The 15842-nt window shown below is 36.9% G+C and overlaps 1 protein-coding gene across 1 annotated transcript; it reads right to left on the bottom strand.

The window, feature by feature from the left end:
- Positions 1-742: 742 nt before the first annotated feature.
- LOC130243826 (uncharacterized protein DDB_G0271670) lies at positions 743-13856 on the bottom strand. Its single transcript, XM_056476124.1, has 8 exons — positions 13808-13856; positions 11301-11573; positions 10296-10324; positions 8936-9031; positions 8684-8846; positions 5714-5778; positions 5528-5626; positions 743-2105 (listed from the first exon to the last, which is right to left on the bottom strand). The coding sequence occupies exons 1-8, from the start codon at positions 13854-13856 to the stop codon at positions 1857-1859; spliced, it is 1023 nt and encodes a 340-aa protein (XP_056332099.1). The 3' UTR covers positions 743-1856.
- Between the last annotated feature and the right edge of the window lie 1986 nt (positions 13857-15842).

Here is a 15842-nt window from a genome sequence, read left to right as displayed (position 1 = left end):
AAAGTAAAAACTGTGTCATTGACTTTAGAGCTGCTTTTAGTTGACTGTCAATGTCACGGTTTATTTTAGTTGCCTCAAAATAGCAACATGCCAACAATGAGCCTTAACCCATGGGTGCACAAATGGCTGCAAATACGCCATTTTCCTAATATTGTTCTTATTGTCTTGATTAGTTTTGTTTGATCCATGCAACGACTATCTATTATGACATGTAGGCATTTTTATTGACATGTTTGTGTGCTGCTGCGCATCCCTGTGTCTGTAATAAGCAAAGTGTATGCGTATTGTGGACCCAACTATCACTACGAACTCCTTAACAATATACAAACTGTGTCATTGACTTTAGAGCAGATTTTAGTTGGCTGTTAATGGCACGGTCTATTTCAGTTCAAAATAGAAACATGCCAACAATGAGCCTTAACCCATGGGCAGGCCCAAATGGAATCTTCGCATGCAGAATTACGCAGATTTTCCACCGATTTTTAGCCCATCATTAACTCTGTTTATTTAATTGAGTAAATGTGTGTAAATCTAAATTTATTCCGTTTTTAAATTAATTACAGTAATATTATGGACTAATATGAAAATGTTCATCTGATTTATGTACAATGCAGTTTGTACAGTAATGTTTTCTGTCTTTTAGTAGAGATATTATATGAGAGATTTGCTTTGTTTACCAAATAAAGTGAATCTAATTGGATTTGCATTTTAAACATTAAATAAAAGGTTTTTATTTCACATATTAAGGTTTTAGTTATGATACTCCCAAAATAATTCCACAGAAATCCACAGATTTTTACCAAAATTCTCCGCAGAAATAGCAAAAAACATCTGCAAATTCCGTCTGGCCCTACTCATGGGTGCGCAAATGGCTGCAAATACACTTTTTTCTAATATTGTCCTTATTGTCTTGATTAGTTTTGTTTGATACATGCAACGACTATCCAATATGACATGTAGGCATTTTTATTGACAGTAATAATCTTCAACATTTTAATTCTTGAATTTGTCATATTTTAATATGTTTGTGTGCTGCTGCGCATCCCTGTGTCTGTAATAAGCAAAGTGTATGCATGTGCTGGACCCGCCTATCACTAACACACTCCTTAAATAACAAAATAAAAACTGTGTCATTGACTTTAGAGCTGCTTTTAGTTGACTGTCAAGGTCGCGGTCTATTTTAGTTGCCTCAAAATAGCAACATGCCAACAATGAGCCTTAACCCATGGGTGCACAAATGGCTGCAAATACACTATTGTCCTAATATTGTTCTTATTGTCTTGATTAGTTTTGTTTGATCCATGCAACGACTATCCATTATGACATGTAGGCATTTTTATTGACATGTTTGTGTGCTGCTGCGCATCCCTGTGTCTGTAATAAGCAAAGTGTATCCGTGTTGTGGACCCAACTATCACGAACACACTCCTTAAATAACAAAATACAAACTGTGTCATTGACTTTAGAGCAGATTTTAGTTGGCTGTTAATGGCACGGTCTATTTAAGTTCAAACTAGAAACATGTCAACAATGAACCTTAACTCATGGGTGCACAAATAGCGCGCAAATATATATGCTATTCAAACAACATGACACAGAACGTAAAAAAGATACCTGAGCTAGAGTTAAACTACCAAAAAAAAAAAAAACACTTGCTTAGTGCCTGGCATTGGATTCTGCCAGGTGTATGATAGAGCCCTAAGCCTGAAAAAATGGAAGTTAATGGTTACCAGTTTCCAGCTTTTGCGTTCAACAGAGGAAAGACACTCAAATAAATCTGTGGTTTACTTCTAGTAAATCAAATTTTTAGTTTTTGGGTGAAGAATGCCTTTAAACGTGACTTTGCTGGACTCAGACTAAAAAACTCTGACTATCCAGAAGAGCAGTATGGAGGTTATGAGGAGCGCGGGAGACTGAGGGCCTCTGGTGGCGGAGCTGGGCATGTTCACATCACCTGTCAGCTTCAGGCAGGTGCTGGCAGTGGCGTTACAGCACTCCAGGTAGCAGGAGCCAGTGACGGAGGTGGAGCAAGCGGTCATCTTTCTGCAATCTGTACTGCAGCCAGCCTCCCAGTTCTCGGTCGTGCCAGAGACTGTCTTCTTCAGCTGGGAAAAAAAGAGGCATGATTTAGCCAGGCATGGGCTGGTATAGGATTCTTATGGTATGATAATCTTGGATTTAAATATCACGGTTGAACATTGTAATGAAACATTTATAGTATTTTGTAACAATAAACATGTCAGGCTAAATAATTTAAACAAGTCATCGACTTCTGCTGCCTTCATTAGTTTGCATCTTTGGATATCTGTCTTTTCTTTGGATATAAAGTAAGCCACTGCACTGTTCAGGTCTACAGCATGCATGTAAGTTGGTTCATAAGCAATTTGTTTTTCAGATGTTTCCTGAATTGTGGGCTGACCAGTAGATTTCGATGCAGAGGGTCTTCTGCTAGAGATACTGGTGCCCTGAGAATTTTCTAAAATAGCTGTAAAAACACATAAGAATGTATATATATATATCATAGGAATGGTATAACAGATTTAAAGGGGTGGTCCACTGTGTAATTTTAAGGCTTGGTTGTGTTTATAAGATGCAAAGCAACGTGTGCTCATGCTTCACGAGTAGAAAATCACGTTATTTTTTCATATATCTTACTTTGATTAAATACAGCTACCCAGCTAACATGAAAACGGCTGTCATATTTCCTAGATCCTCTGAAAGGCCCGCCTTCAAGAGGCTCTGATTACTCAGCTAACATAATGTGCTGTGATTCGCGGGTTGGCTCCACATCACCACATCACGCCCCTACAAGCATGTGTTTTTGCACTGTGTAAACAGAGAAGCTGTTAGCAGAGTTAGCTGCATGAATCAGACAGAAAATTAAGAGCACACAGCTGAACCTCCGCCTGCTCTCTAAAATAACATCTGACAAGTGTCTTTCACATATATTTGGAATAAGCATGTGTAAGTACTATGAAACATTTTGCGAGGTAGTTAGTTTGCGAGTTACAAAATAGTTCAGCTTTTGCCGCTGTGTGGATTAATACTGAATCTGTTTTTAATTATGGTTAAGAATAGAGCGATATGCTGGTGTTAAACTGCATTGCTTTAATGCACTCCTGTATTGGGCTCACACATACACTCTGCACTCTGACTACTTCAAAATTGTTGATAAGCCGCAGTGGACATTTCTCTCTGTCTTGCGCTGAACGCAGTCGACCAATCACAACAGACTGGGTCATCAGGCCAATCAGCGCAGATTAGCTTCGCGATAAGGAGGGGTTTGGGAACAACTGAATCGCTGAACGAATCAAATGGGAGTCGTTATGATAATTATGTAAAAATAAATGCATATTATAAGACAATGAAAGTGTTTTTTTGACCTTGCATGCAGATCAGCCTGTTGTTGGAGACCCCCAAAACCAAAATATGACCATTTATAATGCATAATAGGGGCTCTTTAAAAGATAGATTTGTGAGAGGATTACTTATTTATTTCTTTAAAGAAAAACCCCACAACCTTTTGTGCAAATAATATTGTTTTCACGCACACACATTTAAGAAAGAATCCAATATTAGTTTTGGTAAAAACATGCACTCGTTTTCCATATTAATGGAAATATATATAAATGGCACATTTAGGACCTGTATATTTTTCCTTTACAAATATTATTGAGACTATGCCATATTCTATTCTAAAACATAAAACCACTCAGCTAACACGTATTTTAATCTCATATATAAAAAGTATAACTCGTTAATAGTTGAAAAAATGGCTTTTTTTTTTAGAAATGAAGAAAAATCCTACTTAATAATAATAATTATTATTATTATTATTTTAAAATTATTATTAAGTAGGATTTTGTTTATTTTTTATTGTAAAGTCTACTTTTACAATTTGACACATGTAAACCACTGCAGAAATGTTCTAACCAGCAGGCCCATGTCATATACAGTACAGATACTTCATTAATAACCTGCTATAAATTAAAAGCATTCATGTATGCTGTGTTTTTTTGTTTTCACAAGCTTTGGAGACGTAGCATAAATTCTGCTTTTAAATAATGGTTCACCTATAGCTTTCATCATGAGGCTGTGTTCAAAATGACATCAATTTGTCAAAATTGATCACAATTGTAAACATGAAGATCGCTAAAACTGAACTGTAAAAATACTTTAAAAAGAAAATTACACCTAAGAGAGGCGACTTTAATGTGTGTTTTTAAAATCATTCCAAGTTTATATGTTGGAATGTTCTAAATGAATAGGGCATAGGGGGGATAACTGGGAATAGAACACAGCCAGGAACTATGTTTCTAGCTACAGCTCTAGAGGTGTAGTTACAAGTGTAACAGGTTATAAAAATGCTTCCACTTGCTTTTACTTTATGTACATGGCCCTTTAATTCTAAATGACCCCCCTCTCTGTTCATTGGCTGGTGACATGTTATAAACTAGTTCCGGACAGGTCATTATTATTCGCGCCAGCCAAGAGAGTGGTCGTGGTGAGTGAGTGCTCCTGTAAAATATATATATTTTTTTGTTTTTATTATTCATCATGTATCATTTCTTTGTGCATACAACTTTATAATTGCTAATAGACACCCATCATTGCAGCACGACATGTTAGACTGCCGAAACTGATCACTGTGGTTTTACTCTGTTTACCAGGTACATGATTTAATATTTACTGTGTTTCTGAACTCAAGTTATATGTTTAATTGATTATTATTCGCGCCAGCCAAGAGAGTGGTCGTGGACGACATGTTAGACTGCCGAAACTGATCACTGTGGTTTTACTCTGTTTACCAGAATAAAGTGATCTGTTCAAGGCGTGATTGGGTGTCAGGTCTCATCTGTACAGTACACAACGCAGAGGAAACTGAGTACTAACCGTTACACAAGCATACAAGTTTGCAACACAGTTTGCGAATGTTTGTTGGAACGATGGATTTGGGAAGCACAAAATCAATGTTTGTAACGACAGAACTTGCGACCTTAGTTAGCTAACGATGTTTTCTCGGAAACGCACTCCTGACCTGCCCCTTCTCCATCCCAGCCCCTCCAACCCGCTCTTCACTAACCCTCTCCCCTCTCCCTGGTCTTCACTTACCGATCGCTCCCCTAACACCCCCCTCCCCGTTTTCTTTTTAAAGTTATATCATCCTGAGTGTGAACAGGTTGGGAAAAATGGCATCTAATCAAATAAAACCAAGCATTATGACAATTAAAGGGATGGTTCAGCTAAAAATGTTAATTCTGTCATCATTTCCTCAGCCTCCACTCATGCCAAACCTGATTCAGTTTCTATATTTACACACACAAAAAAAAGATATTTTGAAAAGTTGGTAGGCATTGACTTGTAATTGTAATTTTCCCTGTACTATGGATGACAGTGGCTGATGGTTTTCAACATTCTTCTAAATATCTTTTTTGTTTCACATTAAAAAAGAAACATTTATTTTTTAATTTGGGGGTGAACTATCCCTTTAAAGACATTGATCCAATAGTGAATGAAGAGAGTTTACCATGCAATAATCCTGCCCAACGGGACAGAAGTTTGGTGTATTCTGTGCGGTTTTGTAACACGCTGCTCCATTACAGTTGATGATACTACACTTCTTGCCCTTTTGGGAGTAAAGAAATCAAAAACGAAAGTCATAAACTGTTAGCAAATGTTTCCTTCAGGGTCAGATGGCTTTGTGTGTTCTTACATTGTTTGCTGGGGTGGCTGCGGCAGTGGTCTTCGTGGTTGTAGTAGTGCTGCTGGACGTTGTTGCTGTTGATGACAGGATAGCAGTAATAAATCAGTCAATACTCAATGGTTACCATCAGTGTAGAGCAGGGATGGGCAAACTCGATCCTGGAGGGCCGGTGTCCCTGCATAGTTTTGCACCAACCCTAATCAAACACACCTGCTTGTAGCTTTCTAGTGATCTTGAAGACACTAATTAGGGTGTTCAGGTGTGTTTGATTAGTGTTGGAGCAAAACTCTGCAGGGACACCGGCCCTCGAGGATCGAGTTTGCCCATGCCTGGTGTAGAGTGTAATACTGGTGGCCACAAAGTATCTAGTTACTTTTATTAACGTATTGTTAATTTGTAATAAAATACATTTTGAAGAAGAATTGTGTTTCATAACTGTTCCAATCACCAGCGATTGTATCTTTATAGATCGCTGGATCTCACTCAGAATCCTTATGGACTACAAATCCGCCAGTTCTGGACTACATTTTCACACATGCACTTCACTCACACACATGCTTAATCATTTTGACTGATTACACTTGCACCACCTGAAGATTATCAAAGACTGACACACTACTTAAGCAGCACACACACTCACTTCCCTTGCCGAGTCTTGTTTTCTGTAAAGTGACAATACAACGTGTTTCTCCTAGTCTTGTTTTCCCGTGTTTTGACCTTAGCCTAGTTTATCTTATTGTCCTGTCTGCCACCTGCCTTTTGACCTCTCGCCTGATACATTTGACTGCGATTCTGGACTGCCTTTATACATCTGTTTGCACCTGTGTTGACCATTGCTTGCCTGACTTCGAATAAACCTGCAAGTGGATCCTAAATTCAGTTGTCTGCCCTACTGAAAAATCCAGCTTAAACCAGCCTTGGCTGGTTTTAGCTGGTCGACCAGCCTGGTTTTAGAGGGGTTTTGGCCGTTTCCAGCCTGGTCTTAGCTGGTCAGGCTGGAAAATGAACAGCTAAAACCAGCTTGACCAGCCAAAACCAACTATGTCCAGCTTAAATCAGGCTGGTCAAGCTGGATTTTGCTGGTAATTTTCCAGCTTGACCAGGCTGGAAATGGCCAAAACCCCTCTAAAACCAGCCTGGTCAACCAGCCAAGGCTGGTTTAAGCTGGATTTTTCAGCAGGGTGTGTCACTCCCCGTGTTACAATAACTAAATGTTACATTTATTAAGAGGATTAAACATGTTTAATGAATTAATAGAGTGAGGGATTAAGTCATGACAATATATAGTATATATTGAAAGAAGCAGAGTAATTATATAGAGAGCTCAACATATTAGAGTACACCTCTCACAAATCTCTCTTAAATTTATATTTTCTATAGATCATTTTAATGTGATGATGTCATTGGCCCCATTTCAATGTGGTCATCTCATTGGCCCCTGAACATTTCCCGCCTGTTATCAAGCTATTTCATAACTGTAACAAGAGGTAATTCAATCATAACTTCATGTTAAAACAGCTTCCATAACATTATTTATCAATATGTGGCTCTTTTTGGATTCTCAGATGCTATCGAAATTCAAAATGTAAAACAGGAAATACGTTGGCACCATTGTTTTGGTTACATCCCTTAAAATGGTCTATAATATAACTATAACAAGAGGTAATTCAATCATGACTTAACATTAAAACAGCTCTCATGACATTATTTATCAATATGTGGATCTTCTTGGATTCTTGGAAGCTATAGAAATTAAAAGTGTAAAACAGGAAATACGTTAAGACCATTGTTATTGTTTAGCTCCCTCAAATGGTCTATAGGAGGCTTCATAATATTATATCTGTGCATATACATTAGATTAGTCACCACTGAAGCCAAATCTGGAGCTAATCTGCTAAAATAACTTATGATAACGGTCCAAAATTAGCCCACTCTAATTTATATGTTAGGAAAAAATATTAAATAGAAACAAAAAATTTTTTGTAGCTTGTAATATTTCCCCAAATATTTTGCACTAATTTAAATGTCTTCATATTTCTAAGGATATTCAGTGACTAAAATATTATTTTATTATTTAAATGCATATTATAAGACAATGAAAGTGTTTTTGGACCTTGCATGCAGATCAGACTCTCGTTGGGGACCCCCAAAAACAAAATATGACCCTTTTTTAATTCATAATAGGTGCACTTTAAATAAAGAAAGTTTTGTTAGTTATCAAAAGCTGAAAGTCCATCTTTGACCTAAATTTAAAGAGTTTATTTTTGAGATGTACAGGGAAATTAAAAGTATTGGGTCAAGTAATTAAATTCAGCTTCAACAAATACAATTTAATTCATGTTTAAAGACATAATTATTAATCAATTAATTATTTACTTTTTTGAAATAGCATACCCAACACTAGAATACTTACCATGTGTGCATAGGTGTATAGGTGTGTGTGTTTGCGTGTGTGTGTTTTAATTTAACCATTATTTAACCAGAAAATACTCTTTGAGATTAATAATCTCCTTCACAGGAGTGTCCTGGCAAAAACAAGCAGCAAGACAAGAGTTTACAGACTTTACAGGACAAGCTATACATTAAGTACACTTAAAACACCAATGAATCACACCTAAATAGCTGAGTGATTGTCTTAAAATGATCTAAAATCTCAAATAGTTAGTTAGTTTAGACCAGGGGTCACCAAACTTGTTCCTGGAGGGCCGATGTCCAGCAGATTTTTGCTCCAACCCTAATCAAACACACCTGAACAAGCTAATCAAGGTCTTACTAGGTATACTTAAAACACCCAGGCAGGTGTTTTGAGGCAAGTTGGAGCTAAACCCTGGAGGGACACCGGCCCTGCAGGACCGAGATTGGTGACCCCTGGTTTAGACTAAGGAATATATATAATAAACCAGAGGGAGCTGCTTAAATAAAAGCCTTCCCATCCAATTCAGTGTAAACAAAACAGAGATAACAAGAGACCGAGTTTACCTGCAGTGCTGTACGGATTGGAGATGTTACGCACAGTGTTGTAGAGACAGTTGGTTGTGTTGCAGCAGCTCACAGTGCAATTACTTAGAGTCGTGTTCCCACAGGACATACCACACATGTTACTGCAGCCGACGGAGTAACTAGCGTCCGATTTGATTGTTATCTGAAGCACAGCGAAGCAGGAAGATACTCTTTAAATCTTTAGTCCACCAGTGCATGTCTTGCCTGAATTGATTATCCCGTCAGACTCACCTCACAGAAGTTAGAATTCAATGGGCAAGGCTTCGCCGTTGTATTGATGTACTGGTTGTAGCAATCTGAAGTGCAAACAAATGCTGGACATGATGTCTTTTGGGACAAAACAAAAACACAATTGCAATTCAGACACTTGAAGATTATTTAAGCATACATCGCTTGCAACTCGGACACTTATTTTGGAATCTACCGATGGCACTGATTGATGTCTCTGTAGTACAGGGGTCACCAAACTTGTTCCTGGAGGGCCGGTGTCCTGCAGATTTTGGCTCCAACTCTAATCAAACACACCTGAACAAGCTAATCAAGGTCTTACTAGGTATACTTAAAACACCCAGGCAGGTGTTTTGAGGCAAGTTGGAGCTAAACCCTGGAGGGACACCGGCCCTCCAGGACCGAGATTGGTGACCCCTGCTGTAGTAGTTTACATGAAATATAACTTGTTTCTGGAAAATTTAATGGTGTTCAAATGTGTCTGAGGCTAAAATCATTTATGTAAAACTTTACATAAATTAAATGCTATATCAAATTGTGTATGCATAAAATATTCATGACCGCGTTCATGTTTTACCGTCATGCTTTTCTGAAAAATCACTAAAATAAAAAACACTAAATTTGGCTATCTATAATCCCTAATAATAGCTCCTGTACAGCAGTTCCACAAGATTCTGACACTCGAATACCCTGTCAGAAGAGTCTAGTGGCTGGGAATGAGCTTTCTACAGTGTCTGCTATAATGTTAATGTTGTTTGCGTGTGTTTACATAGATGAATATGGCCACTGTGTAAATGCACAGTATAGTTATGATCTTATTGCCACATTATATTGTTATGATAACATGATATATATCTTTAGTGATTTCCTGAAGATTAATAAAATAGCACAACTGGAATAACTACAGCAGTCACGATCGTCTGATCTCTTATCAAGCATGAGATCGCGATGACATATGATGACGTGTGCAGGTGTCCCATTTCTTTGGCGGTAAATTTCAAAGCCCTTCTCCTTAACACTCGGTTTCAAATGCCAAGGGGAAGGGGTACAAAAATAGAATTGGGATTGGGCCTTCATGCCTCCTTTGATTCTATGCTGGTTAAATTAGGTTTTATACTTTCTCACAACAGCGAAATATTCAGAACTGCATTGGAATTCAATTCACTTCCATTGTTAGGAAATGTGTGCAAGCAGGAAGTATGTAAAGTAAACTGATCTAGTCATGTGACATCTGTTGTTTTATCTAAAAGTTGAGTTTCTTGCCCAAAGCCAACGAATAAGAAGAAAGACACGATCACAATGGGATTAAATGGGCTAATGACAGGTTAAAACAGAACATGCTGTAGTTTTGTCCAGAACTCACCATAGAGAAATTTCCTGTTGTTGCATTATCTGAAACAGCAGACAAACACAGAAGCATACAAGAAAGATTATATACATACATGTATATATATATATATATATATATATATATATATATATATATATATATATATATGACGGTTGGGTTTAGGGGTGGGGTTAGGTGCCACGCCTCCTTTTTAAAATCGTACGTTTTCGTAGGCCTGAATTAGCCACTAGACTGACAAAACGTAAAATACTTACGTTTTCTCGTGAGATCAGGCTGGAATAACCGTAAATGGGCTTTCCCAAAATTCCCTGCATGTTTTTGTTTGAACGAATATAGTTCTTTTTAGATTTTTTTCTCATCACTGATGTACAGTAGAGGTTTACATTACAACTAATGTTCATAAATAATGTTTATTGCGTTACTTAAATGGTATGTGCGTTACCATGATGGTGTTGAGTAGTCGATTTACTGTACATTCATTTATTTTCCTTCGGCTTAGTCCCTTTATTCATCATTGGTTGCCACAGCAGAAGGAACCACTATCCATTCCGGCATATGTTTTACGCAAAGGATGCCCTTCCAGCTGCAACCCAGTACTGGGAAACACCCATACACACTCATTCACACACACTACGGCCAATTTAGTTTATTCAATGTGTTTGGACTGTGCGGGAAACCGGAGAATGTGGAGGAAACCCATGTTAACATGTTAACAAACTGGATCAGCCGGGACTCGAACCAGCGACCTTCTTGCTGTGAGGCGACAGTGCTAACCACTGAGCCGCCGTGTGTAGCATGATTCTCTGTTTGTGGTAAAAGTTCACTATATGACTTCTCATTGTGTTTTTGTCTGTGTAACAATCTATATGATGTGTAGATGTAACTAAATTAAAACAATTGTGTGTTATTACTACAAATTAATGTATTAAATACGGTAATTTACCGTGAAATTCTCAATATATTTAACGTTTTTTTTTACTGTATTTTTTTTAATGTCATTTTTACTGATGAACATACCTGTACTGTTGCCAGATAACAGCGTTGAGTTAGCAGAAGTGTTTGCGCTAAATGAAGTCGCTGTCACTGAAGAGACAGACGTGGCCATAGATGTGGTCTGTCCAGTAGAGGAGCTCAGACCTGTACTGGCAGACTGAGATGATGATGATGATGATGATGATGAAGCAGAAGAAGATGATGATGATGATGATGTTGTAGATGCTGCTGTGATGGGATCCTGAGGCCTCACTACACACAGCAGACTCATTTGCATTAGTAGAAAAAACAGGAAGCCTGTTGGACAAACAGATAGACAGCAAAAGTCTGTGACGGACACTTAGCTACTGTATTTGCATGTGGTGAAATGTAACTCGTCCAGCTGAGAAATACATGGAAAAACATGTACACCAGGAACACAAGCAGAACGAGTCAACGTTTAAAGTAATAGATGCTTCAAATAAAATTGTTCATACAGTTGAAGTCAGAACTATTAGCCCTGCTGTTTATTTTTTCCCTAATTTCTGTTTAACGGAGAGAAGATTTTTTTAAACACATTTCTAATCATAATAGTTTTAATAACTCATTTCTAATAACTGATTTATTTTATCTTTGCCATGATGACAGTAAATAATATTAGACTAGATATTTTTCCAGACACTTCTATACAGCTTAATGTGACATTTAAAGGCTTAACTAGGTTAATTAGGTTAACTAGGCAGGTTAGGGTAATTAGGCAAGTTATTGTATATCGATGGTTTGTTCTGTAGACTATCGAAAAAAAAATAGCTTAAAGGGGCTAATAATTTTAACTTCAAAATGGTGTTTAAAAAATTAAAAACTGCTTTTATTCTAGCCTAAATAAAACAAATAAGACTTTCTCCAGAAGAAAAAATATTAACAGACATACTGTGAAAATTTCCTTGCTCTGTTAAACATCATTTGGGAAATATTTAAAAAAGAAACAAAAATTTCAAGGGGGGGGGGGGGGGGGGGGCTAATAATTCTGACTTCAACTGTACATACACTGTAAAAATATGTGTTAATTTACTGGTATGTTGTGATTCACACGTGTTTTCTGTTTATTTACGGTTGTGAATTGCATTATGGGATGTAGGTCATCGACTTTTAATGTTGAAAATTGAACTCTACAGTTTAACAAAGTGACTTTACTGACATTTTAGTAGTTTTACATAATATAAGGATAAGAAATAAGTCTAATTTACATCTGTAAATTACCAGAAAATGTACAGGCAGGCTCGGTTTATTAGAAGGTTTTTTGTAGCGAGATATACAACTGAAGATTTCAGATGAAAAACCTCTAAGTGCTGTGTGAAATTTCCATTGACAATGAACATTTTCCTCAACCTCCTTTGTTTATGTTGTGATATTTTACTTTATAGACCAAGAAAAGGACTTGTTCTTCGATATAAATGTGATATTATTGAACATACACACAGGCCTGATAAAAATACTTCTTTTAGATTAAATTGTCAGACGGTATTTAGAGGTTTTTGCATCTGAACTCTTCAACTGTAAAAAATCCAGCACTGTAGAAAATGATATAATCAATTAGTCCTGACAGCATGTTTTTTAGTTCATTGTAACTTATTAAACTAAGTTAACCACGGTGTAACTTAATTTTATAAGATAAGCAAGCTGTTTGAACATAATGTAAGTTCAATAGACGCATAAGATTAATTTGATTCAACTTAAAAATTTAAGGCGACCAGGATTTTTTTAGTGTGTGGTTGCCTTCAATTTTTGAGCTGAATCAAATTAACCTTATGAGTCCATTAAACTTATATTATGTCAAACTGACTTAAAACAGCTAAAATTAAGTTAGAATATGGTTTACTTAGTTTAATAAGTTACAATGACCTAAAACATATGCTGTCAGGACCAGCCTGATCTCACGAGAAAACGTAAGTATTTTACGTTTTGTCAGTTTAGTGGCTAATTCGTACGAATTCGTACGAGTTCAGTCGTACAAAATTGTACGATCTTAAAAAGGAGGTGTGGCACCGAACCCCACCCCTAAACCCAACCGTCATTGGGGGATGAGCCAATCATACGAAAATGGACGAATTAGATCATACGAATTCATACGAATTAGCCACTAAATCAAAAAGTTACGAATTGCCATGAGATTGTGTTGTCAGGACTAATTGATCTTATTTTTTTTTTACAGTGCACAAACCCAAACAATATATCACTTTAAACTATTATAAATGTCAATAAAAGTCACGTTTTCAAACTTTTCAAGGTTTAAAGTTGCTGGAATAAATATCACCATCTCATAGTGCAATTCAAAAGCATAAACGGAGGACAATTAAAACATGAATCACAAAATACGGAAAACTAATTCACGTATTTTTTACACACAAGCAGAATGAGTGAAACTGTAAATATATAAGCCATGTAGGTGTATACAATACATTTATAACAATTCAAATCAAGCATAACATTTAATTTCAAATGTAAAAATAGAAATCTGAACACAGAAACCATGAGACCGTATAATAACAAACCTGTTTTGGAAGACCTCAGAGTCTTGCTAGTTATTTCTCCCAGCGTCATCTGAAGGCATACAGATTTGGGAAAACGTTACAGTAAGGCTTCATATGTTAATGTTAGGTAATACATTTATTGCAACATTCTTTGCTAATATTAGTTAATGAAAATAAAGTCGTCCCTTGTTAGTTCTTGCTAACTAACAGTGCTTTAATTCAGGGATACTCAACCGGTGGGCCGCGGCTCACTAGTGGGCCTCAGCGATCTTGCAGGTGGGCCGCGAGATTAAAATGAACCTAAATATTATACTATAATTCAGAGTTTCCCAACCCTGTTCCTGAAGGCACACTAACAGTACACATTTTCATTCTCTCCCTAATCAAACACACCTGAAACAACTCAGCAGAACATTAGAAGAGACTCCAAAACCTGAAGTTAATGGGTCAGATGAGGGAGACATCCAAAACATGAACTCTTGGTGTGCCTCCAGGAACAGGGTTGGGAAACACTGCTATAATTATTTGATTTCGTTATAAATATGTCATATTAAAATGATTGAAGTAATGGCATTTTCCATTTCCTGTGATTGAATAAGCTAATTCGAACTCAGTGCAAAAACAGCCTCACTGTTAAATACAGACTTGAGGCATAAATTTCCAAGCGCTGCGCGTCAACTAGGACTACGTCCTCAGTTGTATAAATCAAACTGTCAAGCAAATGTAAGGGTAACTATGATTAGAGTTATAATAACCAGCTCACGTGTACCTCACGTTTGCGACTGTTGCGTTTCATACTGTATCAGAGCGTTCTCTTTGTGTGAACACTTTAAATATCTGCATAGTTGTCCAAATTAATGTCCTGCGAGAGTTTTATAACATTAACACGCCTGTACAGTAGGATCCAGCGAGACTCGGTGGTGTTTCAGTGAACAGCTGTTCACTGTTCCTGTCAGCAAACTCCAATAATGTCCAGCTACAAACCAAACCGCCTTCAGATCGATGCGTTTCAACAGATCTAGAGTGTTTTTACGGTGTTTTGCACTTAATGTTAATGGATATGAATAGTAAATCAATTGATGAATATTAGTCAGTAAAATAATAAAAAATAACAGTAAAAATTGTAAAAAACATAACTGAATTATGAACTTTGAACCTGTCTGTGCTTTAAAAAAAAAAAAAAAAAAAAAAAAAATATATATATATATATATATATATATATATATATATATATATATATATATATATATTAGGGCTGTCAAATGATTTAAAAATATATGTAATTAATCACATTTTTTTTGTAATTAATCACGAAACGCCGTATTTATTAAAGAAATAAAAACACAGGCATGTAGACATTAAGACAATGTCATTAAGACAATACTCTGATTAAGAGTCTACCATGTAAGCAGCGATTTTTGATTACCTTTAAGGATCACGCGAGTCCTGAAATTTTCGTTTTCCATGCGGTATCAAATTCCATTAAAACATCCTGAATGAAAATATGCTGAACTGCTGTTAAAGTCTAAAGATAAAAAATAAAACACGCAAAACTGCATGAAACTCTGGAGGAAACGCAGGATAGCCTGGTGATGCGACATTAATTGTTTTATACTGAAACTTTCTTCTAAAAGCACATCCTTGGTCTTCAAATTTCTTTGCACGTTAAACACACGCAGGGCCAGAGCAAGCTGAACTGGCGAACTAGGCAAACGGCAATCACGCCGCCCTCAACCCGAAAGTAAAAAAGAAAGTGACTAGTGTGCGGATGAAAGTGAGGACCATGAGGGAGGGGATAGGTGTAGCCGATGAAATTGAAGACTGGGGTCGGGGGGTTGTTCGCTCACTACTCTGCTGCCCAAGGCGGCCGCCTTGGTCGCCTCTATGGACGCGCCAGCCCTGAACACGCGTCGGTCACAACAGGAAATTTAAAAAACTGCAACTGCGTTATTTGCTTTATTTTTTACGTGTTAAATATTTCAAATGAATCACGTGAATTAAGGCGCTAATTTTGACACCCCTAATATATATATATATAGTTTGTTTTTTCTAAAAT

This window comes from Danio aesculapii, chromosome 16, assembly GCF_903798145.1.
Source record: "Danio aesculapii chromosome 16, fDanAes4.1, whole genome shotgun sequence".
Lineage (NCBI taxonomy): Eukaryota > Metazoa > Chordata > Actinopteri > Cypriniformes > Danionidae > Danio > Danio aesculapii.
The sequence above is the reverse complement of the archived record's forward strand: the minus strand, read 5'-3'. Positions and strand labels throughout refer to the sequence as shown.

Bases quoted from the DNA above. Each gene is read 5' to 3' on its own strand.
- LOC130243826 (XM_056476124.1), bottom strand. From the start codon at position 13,856: ATGACGCTGGGAGAAATAACTAGCAAGACTCTGAGGTCTTCCAAAACA. The intron at 11,574-13,807 runs GTTTGTTATTAT...TTTGTCCAACAG, and splicing joins TCTGAGGTCTTCCAAAACAG to GCTTCCTGTTTTTTCTACTA. The intron at 8,847-8,935 runs GTGAGTCTGACG...GCTGTGCTTCAG, and splicing joins TGAATTCTAACTTCTGTGAG to ATAACAATCAAATCGGACGC.